The sequence below is a fragment of the Herpailurus yagouaroundi genome, unplaced genomic scaffold (assembly GCF_014898765.1).
Source record: "Herpailurus yagouaroundi ecotype Mexico unplaced genomic scaffold, PumYag 163, whole genome shotgun sequence".
Taxonomy (NCBI): domain Eukaryota; kingdom Metazoa; phylum Chordata; class Mammalia; order Carnivora; family Felidae; genus Herpailurus; species Herpailurus yagouaroundi.
The window spans coordinates 27958645-27974037 of NW_024412404.1; the positions used below are offsets into that span (position 1 = coordinate 27958645).

The window sequence follows — 15393 nt, forward strand, 5'->3', positions numbered from 1 at the left end:
CCATGTCATCCTCCAGATGTCTCTCAGAACCTCTCCCCCCCACCCCCCATTTTCCCTCTCCATCACCATCGGCCCCTCCCCCGCCCCCATCATCTGGTGCTGCTTAACTGCAGCATGCTCCTCCAGGGTCTCTGCCTCCACTCCCATCTTTGCAAAACGTTGAAATATGCAAATCAGATCCTATCACTCACCACCTTGAACCCTCCCAATGGTTTTCCACCATGTTTAGAACAAAGTCCAGGCTTAGAAAGTCTCCCTGTGAACTGGCCTCTACTGGGGCCCTCCTCCCAAGCCCTTTGCTCTGGCTGTGCCTCCGCCCACCCACCCGTTGCCATCACCACTCTTCACATGCCACCTCCTCCCCTCTGCCGGGGTCTGCTCTGGTGTCAGCTCTCAGAGGCCTGCCCTGACCCCCTTATCTAAAGCAGCCACCTCAGGCCCTCGCCATCCAGCTCTCTAGCCTATCCCATTGTGTCCTCTTTTTCTTTCATAGCAGTTGTTTGTGTGAGCTACCTTGTTTGTTGATTTGTTGATTTTTGTTTTCTAGCCTGTCTCTCCCAAGCCTGACACTCTGGGTATCTCTCACACACCCGGCACAGAGTAGGCATCAGGGACTGAGTCACAGATGTGAGAATACACGACAGGAGTTTTATCTGGGGGGCGGCACAGTCAGGTCTGCAGCTTAGAGAAGTCCCTGTGGTGGTAGCCCTGTGTTGGCAGCAAAGTAGGGAGTAAGGGAGTAAGGGTTGAAGGCGGGGAGCCCAAGCAGTCTTTGATAGGAGGCTGAAACTAAAATGCAAAGTGGATCATCCTAAAGACAAGGCTGGCTCCTGCAGGCTCCAGTGCTCCTGGAGCAGCACTCATCAGCCGGCATAGGCGATAACTAGCACTACCCCACCAGGACCTGCCTGCATCTTGCCATATACGGGGGGGAGCATAAAGTGATCTTGCGATAAGGCTGGGGCAAGGGTTGACAGCACTCATGTGGACACAGCAACCCAGATCCCAGTTTCCCCTGGAGGGGTGGTAACTCTCAGGGAAGGGAAGTGGCTACGGCCATTCAGAGCATTGGGACTCCTTGGGGAAGGCTGATGTCACCCCACACGAGGTCTGTGCTCATCGTGGGGACACAAAGGCCTCACTGGCATTGAGCTGTGGCAGGTCCTGGTGTCTGGAACCACAGTCGCCATTCTGATACTGGCACATGGCTGAAATGGGCCATGAGGTCAAGGTTCTGCTGGAACCACAACCAGAGATGCCGGCAGGTGTTACTTCAGAGAGCCCTTCGGACCCAAATCTAGGAGGGGGCTAGTGGACCCTGTACAGAGCTCTGCCTCCTCCACCCTTAATGATCTTTGTTGCACTGGATGTGGCCAGCAGTGGATGTGGCCAAAGGCTCCTGTGAGTAGCCCAAAAAGGGCTTCTCTGCTTCTCATGGAGAACATTCTTCAAGAGTCTAAGCCATAACAAAAAAAATTTTTTTAATCTGCCCCTAGAGTCTACAGAAGCCTGGAAGCTGCCTAAATTGGGGTTGATCAGTGATTAGCCAGTGATGGCATCTACTTTTGTGCTCAGCATGGCGTTTGCCTCCTGGGGCCATAGAGATAGAAGAAATGAGCTCCTGCCAGAGTCCTTTCTCCTTGGGGAAATGAGGCATAAGTGTACAGGAAGTTGATTGACCTTCTCACCAAGTTACAGGACAAAGCACTGTGCTGAATCAGACTTGGCCTTTCTCCTCCTAGAGCTTACCCAGCATGGGAGGTACATGCCCTGACAAGGCCAAGATGCAGGACCATGACTTGTATGTGACTTTGGGCTGTCACTGCCCCTCTGTGATTCTGTGTCTTTCTCCTCCCCACCCCCAACACCAAAGACTTTACTGACTGGTGAGAAAGATGTGTGTCAGCCAGGTGTGCAAGCCTCGGAGTGCTCACGGCTCACATGCCTAATGAAAGGACTTTCCCTGGCTGGTGTGGGGAGTGGCTCCTGTCCCAGACGTCAGGGAGGAGAGGCACAGCCATGGTGCCCACGGGTGCTGCCCCTGGACAGGCGGGCCTGTGCTGCAGTTTCCACTCGTGACCACTGAAGCTCCCTCCCTGCCTCCATCCGTAGGTCACGCTTGAATTGTTCTAAATAAAACAGGATTCCCTCAAGGGTGTGAATGATTAATTGCACAATTATTCCATTCTGTTCTATTAATCAAACACTCATCAGATCTTGAAGAAAATTCTAGGTTCCCCACCAGACTGGGGTTTTTTGAAAAGTTACCAGTCACTTCTTTATTTTATAACCACACAGTGTCACCAAATGTATGAAAGTCATATTAGCGACTCCCCGACACTCCTCTTTGGGAAATCTCCTCCAGAATTCTATTAACATTAAAATGAAATACTATGCCAAGTAGAGTCAGGACTGTAAAAATAAAGCCTGCCGAGGCTATTTTTCTTTCAGCGTTTATGGTTTCCTGAGACTGCATCACCATTTGCCATTCATCTTGCATCTTATGCAGGCTCCACAGGAGACTCGTCCCCACCTATGAGAGCGCGTCCATTCGCCGATTCCAGGAGGGCCGCGTGGACAACATTCGATCAGCAACTCCAGAGGCGCTGAGTTTTGTGAGAGCCATCACTGACCACAAGGCTGCTGTGCCGGTAAGTCCTGCTCTGTCTAAAGAGTCTCCAGGAGGCCAGAGGGGCAGCAGTGGGCTGCCTGTTGGCTGGGCTCCGTGACAACCAGCTCTTTTAGCTTGCCACTGAGTAGCCCTTTAAAGCCCCATCTCTGGTCTGTCGACAGGCTTCAGAGAAGCTGCTGCTCCTGAAGGATGCCATCCGAGCCCAGACTGAGTACACAGTCATGGTGAGTGATGTGGCGCCCCCTCTCAGGTGAACTCATGACTGTGGGCTGTGCCCAGAGCGGGGCCTTCAAGAGTAGGGCCGTGGCACAGGACCTGGGTGAGAGCTGGGCCCAGTGGCTTGGCCAAGGCCATGCCTCTCAGAGCCTCCTTTTTCTTATTTTTAGATACTAGATAACATGGCACTCTTTTTTTTTTTTTTTAATGTTTATTTATTTTTTAGAGGGATGGAGCACAAGTGGGGGAGGGGGAGAGAGAGATGGAGACAGAGGATCTGAAGTGGGCTCTGTGCTGACAGCAGAGAGCCCAATGCAGGGCTCAAACTCAGAAACTGCGAGATCATAACCTGAGCTGAAGTTGGATGCTTAACCAACTGAGCCACCCAGGCGCCCCAACAGAGCACTTGTTTTTACATGGATTTTACAAGAGTACGACGAATGGTCTTTGAAAAAAAAATGATAATAATAGCAAATATGTTATAGCACTTTAGAGTTTATACAAGAGAAGTCAAATGTGAGAGATGGTGGCCAAGCCTGGCAAACTGGGGTGGCTTGCACACCTTGCATGATCGCAGGTGAGGCAGTATTTATTCCCACCAAGGGCTGGTTTTGCCTTCTTATTTTCTATTTATTCATATTGCCTATGAATAAAAAGGCTTTGCTGAAAATTAACAGTGAAATCAAAATTTTAAGGAAAATGTTCCCTTATTTAGAGAAATAGTTTATTTTCTAGCATGGCAGAGCCATCATTTGCACACAAACAACAGAGGATAAACTACTACTTGCACTGGTGATCAATATATTAACTGACAATCATTGTGGGGTGCCTGGGTGGCTCAGTTAGTTAAGCATCTGACTCCTTTTTAATTAGTTAATTAATTTTTTAATGTGTATTTGTTTTTGATGAAGTCGAGCAGACGTGGGGCAGAGAGAGGCAGGCACAGAGGATCTGAAGCTGGCTCTGCACTGACAGTAGAAAGCCCAATGCAGGGCTAGAACTCACGTACCATGAGATCACGAACTGAGCTGAAGTCTGATGTTTAACCAACCGAGCCACCCAGGTGCCTCACCACTGATTCTTGATTTTGGCTCAAGGAATGGTCTCACAGTTCGTGAGTTCGAGCCCCGCATCTGGCTCTGCATTGACAGTGTAGAGCCTTCTTGGGATTCTCTCTTTCCTTCTCTCTCTACCTCTCCTGTTCGCTTTCTCTCTCTCTCTCTCAAAATAAATAAATAAACATAAAAAAACTTTAAAAAAATCCTGTAGAGCATTGCCCTAGGTTTCTGCTGTGTTAACTATTTTAAGTTGTGGGAACAGCTAAATAAAAGAGATAGGGGGGAAGGAAAGAGCTATAAGGATGCTTTGAAGGTTAATCGGGTACTTGGTTGGTGACATGGGGTAAGGGATGGAGGAAAGAAGCAAAGGCAGCTCCAGCTCCCTGGCTGGTGTATTTGGGAATGGTTGTGGAGAAAGGACATCCCAGTGAAGGAGCAGGTGTGCGCCAGATGCCCCATCACAGACTCTCACAGCACCTTATGCTTTTCCTTCATAGCACGCACACTCCCAGCACCCCCGTAGCTTGGGCACACAGTGGGTGCTCAAGTAAGATTCCCTGAATGAATGAAAGAAAGACTGAGTGATGAATCATTCTACTCATTACTACTTGTGGCCTTAATCCAAACAATCTGTTAAATCAACCCCAGTTGCCACAGTGAGCTTGAGGTGGTGAAGACGGGTGGGTGGCTGCTGCAGAGAGTGGCTGCTTCTCCAGATCTGCCACCAATCAGCGATGACACAGAGGTAACCAGAGAAATTAGAAGTACGCCCACTTCAAAGATAGGCTCATAGTTCTTCCCCTCTGTTCTAATGGGGCACGTCTAAAGTGAACTGAGGTTGTGTGACATGTCTTTTAACCTATAATTAGGTGCACTGGAAGAGACTGGGGCCTCTGAGTCATCTTTATGCATTCATTCTGTACTGAGAAAGAACAGTTGCCAAATCCCAAAGCGTGCCTTGTAAACTTGAACAGAGTTCATTGTGATGGAGGTTTCCTCCTCGCTGGGGCTCTAACAACTAAGTGGGCATCTTATGCAACTGTGAACCCCCTATGATTTACAATTACCCTGATGTGGACCCATAGGTCACTACTATAGGCCAGAGGTGGCCCCCAAGTCTCCACCACTTCCCGTAATTGCCCCAAATAAACATGTAATCCAAGTGAAACCAGTGTGCATGCTACTCACACCAACTCAAGTGGGAAGGATATGAAATGAGTGCCCCGGCCCCACTACCGGCCACACCACCACTTCTGAGTTCCTCTTCCGTAGAAATCCTGGAGTCCCCACTGCTATATTTTATCCTTTGATAAGAATTCAAGTGTCTTATGATAAAAAGAAAAAAATCTTTTTACATTCAACAAGCTTTCCTCTTGCAAACATCAGCTGAGCCTCTGCTAAGATGTCTAGTTTCTGTCTCAAAATGATTTCTTAGATTATAATCCAGTTTAGTTGAGCTGATTCTGGGCCCATGAAATAGCAACCAAGATTTAGAAACAGACCTTAATGTCCTCTATCACTCATTCATTGGACTTCTGCTGGAGGATAAAGTATTAGTTGTGGTGAGAGTCTGTCCAGTGATATCCCAGGGCACCCCTCCCCATCCGTCCACAGGGCACAGAACCCATCCTTCTCCCCAAACTCTTCTCCTACCTACGAAGTTACTGGGGATGGCCTGGCCCACCTCTTCCACTTAGAGCGGTGACCATGCTGGGGTTGAGAGGTGAGGGATACTCAGACTCATAGACCTTTAACTCAGACATGCTCATGTTAGAACCCAGCCTGCTCTGGACTCGCCCTGTGCACATAGGAAGGGTCCAAGAAACAGAGGCTGAGTAGTAAAGTGGTCAGTCCTGGGTGGCCACCGACACCCACTGTCTGCAGCAAGCACTGGGTAAGTGCAAGCCTTGACCCTTGCAGTCACCATTAGCATTGTGGACTAGAGAGAAGGGGGAGGGCAGGGGAGCCCATTCTTATGTCCTGTTCTTTGTCCCTAACTACCCAGGCCATAACAGGGATGGCCATCGACAATCATTTGCTGGGGCTGCGGGAGCTGGCCCGGGACATGTGCAAGGAGTTGCCTGAGATGTTCACGGATGAAACATACCTGATGAGTAACCGGTTCATCCTCTCAACCAGCCAGGTACAGCCCTAGTGCAGCTGTCACCCGAGGGGCCATTTAGTGTAACCAGTGCGCTTTCTAAAAAGCCACTTAGTGTAACCAAGTGACTACAGCCCACTGGTTGGAGTCAGGCAAGTCCCAGATCTGCTTCTTACAAGCTGCATGACCTTTTGCAAAATGACTTAAATGCTCAGAGTGCTGGTTTCCCCACTGCCTAAATGGGTGTAATCATGGGCACCACCTTGGCAGAGGTGGATTGGATGGGTACTGGTGCCCTAATCATTACTGCTTATTACCTTTCAATCTGTTACTAGAGGGGTAGTGTTCCACCATGCTGGCCACAGGTTCTGAAGCCCAATAGGACTAGAGTGAAGTCCTGACTCAACAAGAGGTGACGATGTGGGTAGAAAGCCTAGCCCAGTGCCTGGCATGGACAGGATCCTCTAATCAGGTCACAGACATTATTATAAAGGTCTGTGTGGCCAACAGCAGGTGATTGGCTGTCATCCCAGCGTCTCCTCACTAGTGCTACATCCTCCCTCTGTGGGAGGACCACTGGTGGAAAGAATGAAATCCACTAGAGAAGGCAGCAGTTTAGGAAAGAAAATAAACCCCCAAAAGTCAGCTTACTAAAACTCTACCTCATCTGCCGAAGGCTGGACATGGGCAATAAAAGGGGCTGACAAAGTTGTGTTTGAGGATGAAAGCCCACTCAGTAATTTGATTTTGTCATTACGGCAGTGAGCTCGCAGACGTGAATAAACGAGGGCAGGACGCAACAACATAAATTCTTCAGGAAACCATCCGTGGGCAAAAAGTGCTTTGGAATGGTTTTACGGCCTTCAGCTGTTGCATGGCAAATTTATCTCACAATGAGGTGACTCTATTAGCAAGACTAATGGTTTGTTCTGCCCCATTAAAATGGCTGCTGTCATTTCTGAAGGCCCGGCTACAGAGCACCAGAAACCTTAGGTTTAAAACAAACCCCATCCTGCAAGTACTCAAGAATGTGTTTTATTTTCCCCGTCAGACCAGCTAATAAAATTAATTTGGGGTGTGGTGGTTTGGTGTTTTTTCCCTCCCAACTAGAAATGAACATTTATGGCTTGAAGGCCTTCAGAGACACATTTTCCTGATTTGTGATCCCGATTACAAAATCTCAGCACTCTGAATTCAAAATGTATTAGGTGCATAACTAAAACTCCAGTTGATGGCACTCTTTGAAATGCCCAATGCTGGGTAATTGTGCATGGCGGGGCTATGGGGAGAAAATCAGACCAGCCAGGCAATACTGACAGTAATTAAGGATGTGGGGAAAATCGACAAAGAAGACAGGCCAGATTTCCTTCTGTTCATAAATTACTCCCTCTGGGAAGCCATCTAACTGTTGGGTACCACCAGGGTCCCATTGAGTTAATTACCCTGATTGCCTCAGTGCCTCAAACAGCCTTCCCGGTGAAGGAGAGTCTCAGCCTGAGACCCAGCACAGGTCACTCTGGGAGATTTTGACTCTACAAGTACAGCACATTTCCTACCAGGGAGTGGCTTATGGACCCTCTTCTTCTGACATCGTGTGGTTAGATAGGTTTGTTTTTATGACTCTGCCTGTGGCCAACCATGCTGAAGCAATTGGTTCATTTGGTTAATTCAGTCAAACGCCCAGGTGGAAAAGAGAAGCAAATATCCCGTTGAGGCCTCTGGGTTGTTGAAACGCCCTGCATTCTAGCAAGTTCGCAGGTTACATTTCAGGACAAGCATCTTCTGACCTGTCCTCTCCTCTAGGTGCCCACAACCATGGAGATGTTTTGCTGCTATGGTCCCGTGGTGCCCGACGGGTACGGGGCCTGCTACAACCCCCAGCCAGAGAGCATCCTTTTCTGCATCTCCAGCTTCCATGGCTGCAAAGAGACATCTTCTACCAAGTTTGCAAAAGCGGTAGAAGAAAGCCTCGTTGAAATGCGGGACCTGTGTAGTCTGTCACAGTCTATGGTGGGCAAGCCATTGGCAACACAAGAAAAAGCAACAAGGCCCATTCAAGGGCACCAACCTTGACTCCTGCCACTAGATTTCACCTCCCCAAACCCAGCATTCTGCCGCTGCTAGACCCTGCCAAACCCCTGCTTCCCACCCTCTCCCCAGCTTTCAGTAGCTCCCATCCTCAGGGCCCAACACAGAGACCACACTGAGGCATCACACAAAGCAGGAGTGTTAGGAGGAAAGTGTCCCTCCTTACTCATGGGAATTGTCATCATTTACCAAGGTTACCTCTAGCCTGTGTACTGGGAAATAAGACTGGCCTGGCTCTGAGGCAGCCTTGGTGAGATGGGGAAGTCTACACTGCCTTCCCTGTGTGGTATCAGAAGCTTAATGTTGGTGTTTGCTACCCGAGCAGGACCTAGTATGTCCAGGTGAGATTTTTGCCCCAAAAAAGAATGAGTCAACCTATTACATGCAGTGTCCCTACATGAATCATGAAGAAAGAGGCTAACTCCAGGTCATTACCTCTTTTTGTGGGGGGAAGAGTAGGGGCCTTTGTTTTCAGATTCACAGCAGTCTGATCATGGCATTCAGGGTGGCCTGCACTGAGCCAGACAGTGCTGTAAACACCCCCTCCCCTACACACACACACACACACACACACTCACTCACATATACACACAGCCCAAGTTATTTTAAAATGTAGTGACCCAGGCCCAAAACCACATGTCTCCTGGTTTTCATCTAATCTCCTAGGGGCAGCCTTCCATTGAGTTTGGAAAATCTGGTCCTGCTATTTTGAAAGGGGAAAAAGAACCATCTGCCATTGCCCTAGAGTGGTATTGCTCTCTGCTTCCCTGGGGTGGGGGGGGGGGGCATTAAGGACACTCCAGCAGAGTAAGCAGCACAGTGCCCACCAAGCAGCAGGGATGGAAGGAGGACCAGTCTACGTCCCCAAGGATCCTGCCACTCACATTTTTTTTTCTCATTCCTTCCCCACTTCCCTTCACAGGAATCATGCCCTTATAGGTGATCTGCCTTCTACAGAGGAGAGGGTTACTTTGGGGGTTTTCTGCTCTTGTTCATTTGTTTTGTTTTATTCATCTTTAAAATTTTTTTTAATGTTTATTCATTTTTGAGAGAGAGAGAGAGGGAGAGAGAGAAAGAGAGAGAGATAGAGTGAGCAGGGGAGGGGCAGATAGAGAGGGAGACACAGAATCTGAAGCAGGCTCCATGCTCTGGGCTGTCAGCACAGAGCCCGACGTGGGGCTTGAACTCATGAGCCCCAAGATCATGACCTGAATCTAAATCAAATGCTTAACAGACTGAACCACTCAGGCACCCCTTGTTTTATTTATTTTTAAGAGAGGATTTTAAGAAAACTACCATATAATTAATTTCAGAAAATTATCTCAGTGACCCAAGCAGGACACCTGCAGACAGCTGGGCCCCTTTATGTGGAGGATGTTACCCAGGGATTCCAACTAAACCCCATGAGGAGGAGTGCAGAACAGGACTCTCCTTGCCCCCAGCAGGGGAGGGTGGGGTAAGGAGACAGCTAGTGGGGAGTGGGCCAGGAGGAGGGAATGGCTGTATCCAGAGACAACCCTGATGGAGGGGCAGAGAGTGCACAAAGCCAAAGTTAAGGTGGTCCCGAGAGATTGTGATCATCAAGAAGATATGAGAATCACTTCCTGTTGGGGACTATTTTTATAGTAAATCTAAAAGGCAAGGGACTAGAAAGGCCACACTGCAAACAGCTGAGGCAGCCTGTCTCTGTCCAGAGGAGGCACAGAGCTTGGCTCTCACCACTAACTTCTGCTGTGCGACCAGCGGGAGATTCCTGCAAATACCCCCTTGCCCCATTCCCACTGTGCTCTGAGGCATTCTGAGCTCTGCACTCTAGCCCAGGGACCCTGCACATGTCCCTTTGGACAACCATGCAAGCTTTCTGCACTTTGACCAGTACTGAAGTAGGCAGGGCTGAGATGGGGGACCTTTGTTCAGCTCTGAAAACACAAACCGCCCGGAACAGTAAATTCCTTGAGCCCTGGTTTTAGATTGAGGATTTCTATTGGATGATCTAGGAGATTCTGCACTGCCCTTCAAAGTCACTGGTCTCTAAGTGCATACTCCTACAGACCTCCACCTTCCTGCTCCCCTTGGGAAGTAGCATTCTAAGAGTCCTGAGAATGTCTGGGGAATTTCTGTCCACCTGATGTAAGTTGACCCAAAACCACTTGTCTGTTCTCACCAAATGACCACAGTACAGATCTGATTTCTCTTCTGATTTCCCTCCATGGATTTCTGGACATTTGATTTTGGGGTCTGGCAACCCCACTGACCTGACCAAGAGACCTAAATACCCAGAGACTCAATTCCCTCCATCATCAAATGGGGACAAGAATGTCCCAACTTTGCAATGCTTTGAGGATTGCAGATCATGTCTGTAAAGGGCCTTGCACAAGCAGTTGGGCTCTGGTGTCCACTGTCAGTATGATGTTACCCCATCAGGCATTGTTCAGGTGAAGTTATTTCAAACTTTTACACTGGTTTGAAAGAACCAAGCTCACGTCTGTCATTCCCTGAGCATAGGGAAAGGAAACTGACTCTGTATATTCAGATATCAACCATACACTGTGAGGGCTTTAAGAAGTGTAGGATTGTGGACATTTGGCAGGAGGGAATACCTCCTCTTTCTGAGGAAGAATCTGGAAGCTGGTCTTCCCCCTCCAAGAACAGGTGGATGCCCTGAGTCTTTATGCAAAGGCAATGCTGAGCCATGGCCATGGGCATCTCTGGGGGACCCTGGTAATGGAGACTGTTTCAAGTGTCCCCAGAGAGATGGAGAATGAAATCTGAAGACAGTCATTTCAGGGCAGTGATGCATAATAAAAATGCTTGTGGCCACCTTACAATACTGCTAAGTTGCCAAAATATATAAAGTTGACATTTGAGTTCTATTTTTATAAAATTGTTCTAGATTTATGGCAATATATACATGTGTATTTATAGTCTTTCAATTTTAAGTTATAGTTTTGTGCTTTAAAGAAATATATGTATGACTAAAGGACTGTATATTGAAAGTACTATATTCAAAATAAAGACTGTAACCCTGTATTCAATAAAAAGTAATGCCAAGAAAGATGGTGTTAGCCATTGTTTCTACCCAGAAATGCTATAAAAATGTTGTTGTAAATTCTGTGAGCTGGGTTAACAATTCATTTGGCATTGTCTGAGGTCCGTCAGCAGCAGCAGTGGATGTCTGAAAGGTACAGGGACCAGGAGAGAAAGGGAGGAAGGAACTTGAGTCTCTCCTACCATGTGGCATGGGGAAAGGGTGAGGGGCAGAGGGGCTTCACGGGCTGTGATCACGTTGGCAGAAACCTGGGTGTAGAGATCAGTGTCTCCACTTAAGCCTCTGCGTAGCAGAATGGAATGGAGGGGAAAATGCCAGACTCAGAGATGGGATGCCTAGACTGTAAATCCAATTCTATCTCTAACTTGCCATGGACTCTGGGGATGTTGCTTCACCTCTCTAGCCTTGTTTCTTCATCTGTGAAGTGCGGATGTTGACACCAGCACCACCCATTTCCAGGACTGTGGTGAGATGACACAGATGGTCCTTGTTTGAAAACTTAGATAGTGACGTAAAAATCGCTCACTGCAGGCTCACAGATACTTGCACACAGGTTCCTTCACCCTGCACAGCCTAAAGATACATTCCAAGTTGCAAGATCCCCTCTGCAGCCACAAAAATCCACAGAACCAGAACTGGGTTTCCACATGCTTTCCAATCAGAGCCTAAAAGGAACCTTAACATGTCTGAATTTGTATACTTGGGAAGCAGAAAAGGCATTATCCAAAAAGACAACGGCTAAGAATATTCCAGGAGGAATGGTGGGGTTAGGAGCGAACAGGGTCAGAGTAATGTCAGCTTGCTCTTATTTAGCACACAGATCACACTTGGCCCTAAAATAACAAGATGAAGAAAATAGAGAGAGAAGAATACAAACAGGCAAGCCAGCCCCCAACATACAAACTAATGCAACTCCCTCCTTGTTGTCTCTGGAGTCTCTGTGGGTTGGATGTTGGTACATTTAGTTAAAAAGGCAGAGAAGAGTCCCTCCCAGGTTCACAAGAAGAACCAGAATTTTCCAAATTAATCCCTGATAGTGGGGGGGCGGGAACTAGTGCCCTTTATTCCCTTTATAAATTCAGCTGATCTCCTTCCTTTTATAGTTCTCTGAGTTTTCCTTCCAAGGAGGCCTTTTGAGTCTGCAGGATAAACAATATGCCATCTCTGGGAAAGCTGGCCTCATATCAAATAAGAGAACCTTTCTAAAAACTGCTCTCCTTCTTCTAAGGGCCAGGTCTCTCCTTATTCTATTCCTTCTGTTTCTTCCATCTCCTTGGGGGTTTCACTTCCTATTTCTGTCCCTTACGTGATATTGGACCCCAGGGTTCTGTCCTTGATCGCTATTTCTTTTTTTTTAATGTTTATTCATTTTTGAGAGACAGAGCATGAATAGGGGAGGGACAGAGAGAGAGAGGGAGACACAGAATCTGAAGCAGGTTCCAGGCTCTGAGTCGTCAGCACAGAGCCTGATGTGGGGCTCAAACCCACAAACCGTGAGATCAAGACCTGAGCCAAAGTCAGATGCTAAACTGACTGAGGCACCCAGGTGCCCCTATCTCTATTTCTTATATTAAAGAGCAACAAAACGGGAGATTGAACTGATCCAGAAGGGCCCTTCTACCTATAAAAACATATGCACAGAGAAAATTCTTTGAAATATATAGTCAAATTCAAAAGAAAGAAAAGAAATCCTCACATTACAAGAAGGAGGAGGGGGAGGGGGAGGAGGAGGAGAAGGAGGAGGAGAAGGAGAAGCAGAAGCAGAAGGAGAAGGAGAAGGAGAAGGAGAAGGAGAAGGAGAAGGAGAAGGAGAAGGAGAAGGAGAAGGAGAAGGAGAAGGAGACGGAGACGGAGAAGGAGAAGAAGGCCTAAAACAGAACAGTGAGCAGGAGTTAAAGATGTGTCAGACCAGACACAAATTCCAGTGGCTAACAGCAGGGTTTACCACCGCTGCAAGTTGAGAGAACATGACCTCAGCTCATGCAAGATAGAAGATGCAGCTAAACTCCCTGCACAAAATCCGAACCTCATCGGAGTGTCCCAACTCTAACAACAACAACAATAAAAAGACTAGAAAAACTCTTCCCATCATCCTAGGGGAGCATTGAGGAACCATGCCATTCACTCAGGGCTATAGATGATGGAAAAAAGACATCCATGAGAAATTAAACTATAAATGTGTGTCATGTGTAGATGTGGAGCCTGAGTTTATACAACTTATTTGCAAAGCAAGAATTCTAAGCCAATAATTTTTTTTTTAATTTTCTGGGTCAGTAAGATCCAAAGGGGCTCAGCAGAGTCCAATACAAAACCACCTTCCACAAATGTGGAAACACCAAACACCCAGAGAGGGAAAACACTCTATTAAAGATGAGCTCACAGTCAAAAAATACAAACAGCACAAGAAATAGTTCACAAGAGGGAAAGCAGCAGATAAAGCAAACATCAGAGTGAATATCACAAAGACTGGAAAGAAAAGATGACTCAGACAGAAGCTGTAAAATAGATATGTTTAATATTATAAAGAAAGAAATAAAAATACAAGGAAGATACATGTAGAAGTTCAGGAAGAAGAGGTTAGAGACAATGGAGGAAAGCACTATTCAAAGAGAAAATAATTAGGAATATTCCAGAATCAAAGAATTACATTATTCTAAAATTCTTGGGTCAAAGAAAAAACAATAATGAAAATTTAGAAATACTTAGATCAGAATGATAATAAAGACACTTCATACCAAATCTCTGGGATACAGAAAAAGTGATACTTTGAGAAAAATTTATACCTTAAAATACATCAGAAAAGATGAAAGACTGAAAATTGATGAGCTAAGTATACACTTAAGTGTACTTTTTTCTTAAAAAGTAAGAAAAAGTGGGGCACCTGGGTGGCTCAGTTGGTTAAGCATCTGGCTCTCGGTTTTGGCTCAGGTTATGAACTTGTGGTTTGTGAGATCGAACCCCACGTCGAGCTCTATGCTGACAGTGTGGAACCTTCTGGAATTCTCTCTCTCTTTCTCTGCCCCTCCCCCATGCACATGCATGCACACACCCTCTCTCCCTCTCTCTCTCAAAAATAAAAAAAAAAAAACTTTAAAAAGAAAAAAGGTAGGAAAAAGAGCTGAAGAGTAAACTCAAAGAAAGTAACCAAGGTAAGACAACTATCAAGGAAGGAGAAAACAAAAAATAACAGAGAAGCTAAAAAAAAAAGCAAAAGTTGGTTCTTTGACCACATGCTTGTGCTCAGTGGAGGTCAGGGAGCTGAGCCAGAATCATGGCCAGTATAGGGGCAGCAGTTGGACTGACCATGGCTGCTGCAGGATTTGCAGGCTGCTATGTTCTTCAAGCCATGAAATATATGGAACCTCAAGCATAACAAATTTTTCAAAGTCTACAAAAATCTGCTTTCAGTGGTGGCTATTATAGAGGTGCATTTGAACCCAAAATGACAAAATGAGAAGCAGCATTAATGTTAGGCACAAGCCCTACTGCCAATAAAGGAAAAATAAGAGATGCTTGCTGATGAAGTATCCTTTTAACTCACCCAGACAAGGGAGAATCTCCTTATATAGCAGCCAAAATCAAGGAAGCTAAAGATTTACTACACAGTCAAGCTAAAAAAGTGAAGTAAATGTGTAATGAATTTTAAGTTCTTGTTAGTTTATGTATGAGTGCCAGCTTCTTATAATAAAATGCCTCAAAGTTACAAATTTTTTAAATGATTTAGTACAAGCTGAGCCAAAGCTTTGGTATAAGTTTCTTCTTTGAATTTGAGGATTTTAAATCAGATTATAGAATAGTTGTGGATTCTGAAAAACAGTGTGGAGGTTCCTCAAAAAATTAAAAATAGAATTACCCAAGACCTAGCAATTGCACTACTAGGAATTTATCCAAAGGATACAAGAGTGCTGATTCAAAGGGGGCACATGCACCCCAATGTTTATAGCAGCACTATCAACAATAGCCAAAGTATGGAAAGAGTCCAAATATTCATCAACTGATGAATGGATAAAGAAGATGTCAGGGCTCAGTCGGTTGAGCGTCCAACTTTGGCTCAGGTCATGATCTCACAGTTTGTGAGTTCGAGCCCCACATCAGGCTCTGTGCTGACAACTCAGAGCCTGGAGCCTGCTTTGGATTCTGTCTGTCTGTCTGTCTCTCTCTCTCTGCCCCTCTCCCACTAGTGCTCTGTCTCTCAAAAATAAATAAGTGTAAAAAAAGAAGAAGAAGAAGATGTGGTATATATATATAT

At 46.4% G+C, this 15393-nt stretch overlaps 1 protein-coding gene and 1 pseudogene across 2 annotated transcripts in view; both read left to right on the forward strand.

Annotated features, from left to right (window-relative positions):
* Nucleotides 1-9165, forward strand: part of CHAT (choline O-acetyltransferase) — a 45178-nt gene extending 36013 nt beyond the window's left edge. For both annotated transcript variants that reach the window (XM_040485725.1, XM_040485726.1), the window contains 4 exons: nucleotides 2510-2651; nucleotides 2794-2856; nucleotides 5912-6049; nucleotides 7811-9165. In XM_040485725.1, coding sequence (XP_040341659.1) covers nucleotides 2510-2651; nucleotides 2794-2856; nucleotides 5912-6049; nucleotides 7811-8080 — 613 coding nt within the window. In that variant the 3' untranslated portion in view covers nucleotides 8081-9165. The remainder of the gene's footprint in view (nucleotides 1-2509; nucleotides 2652-2793; nucleotides 2857-5911; nucleotides 6050-7810) is intronic.
* Nucleotides 9166-14415: 5250 nt separating this feature from the next.
* Nucleotides 14416-14843, forward strand: LOC121037525 (mitochondrial import inner membrane translocase subunit TIM14-like; annotated as a pseudogene).
* Nucleotides 14844-15393: the final 550 nt, after the last annotated feature.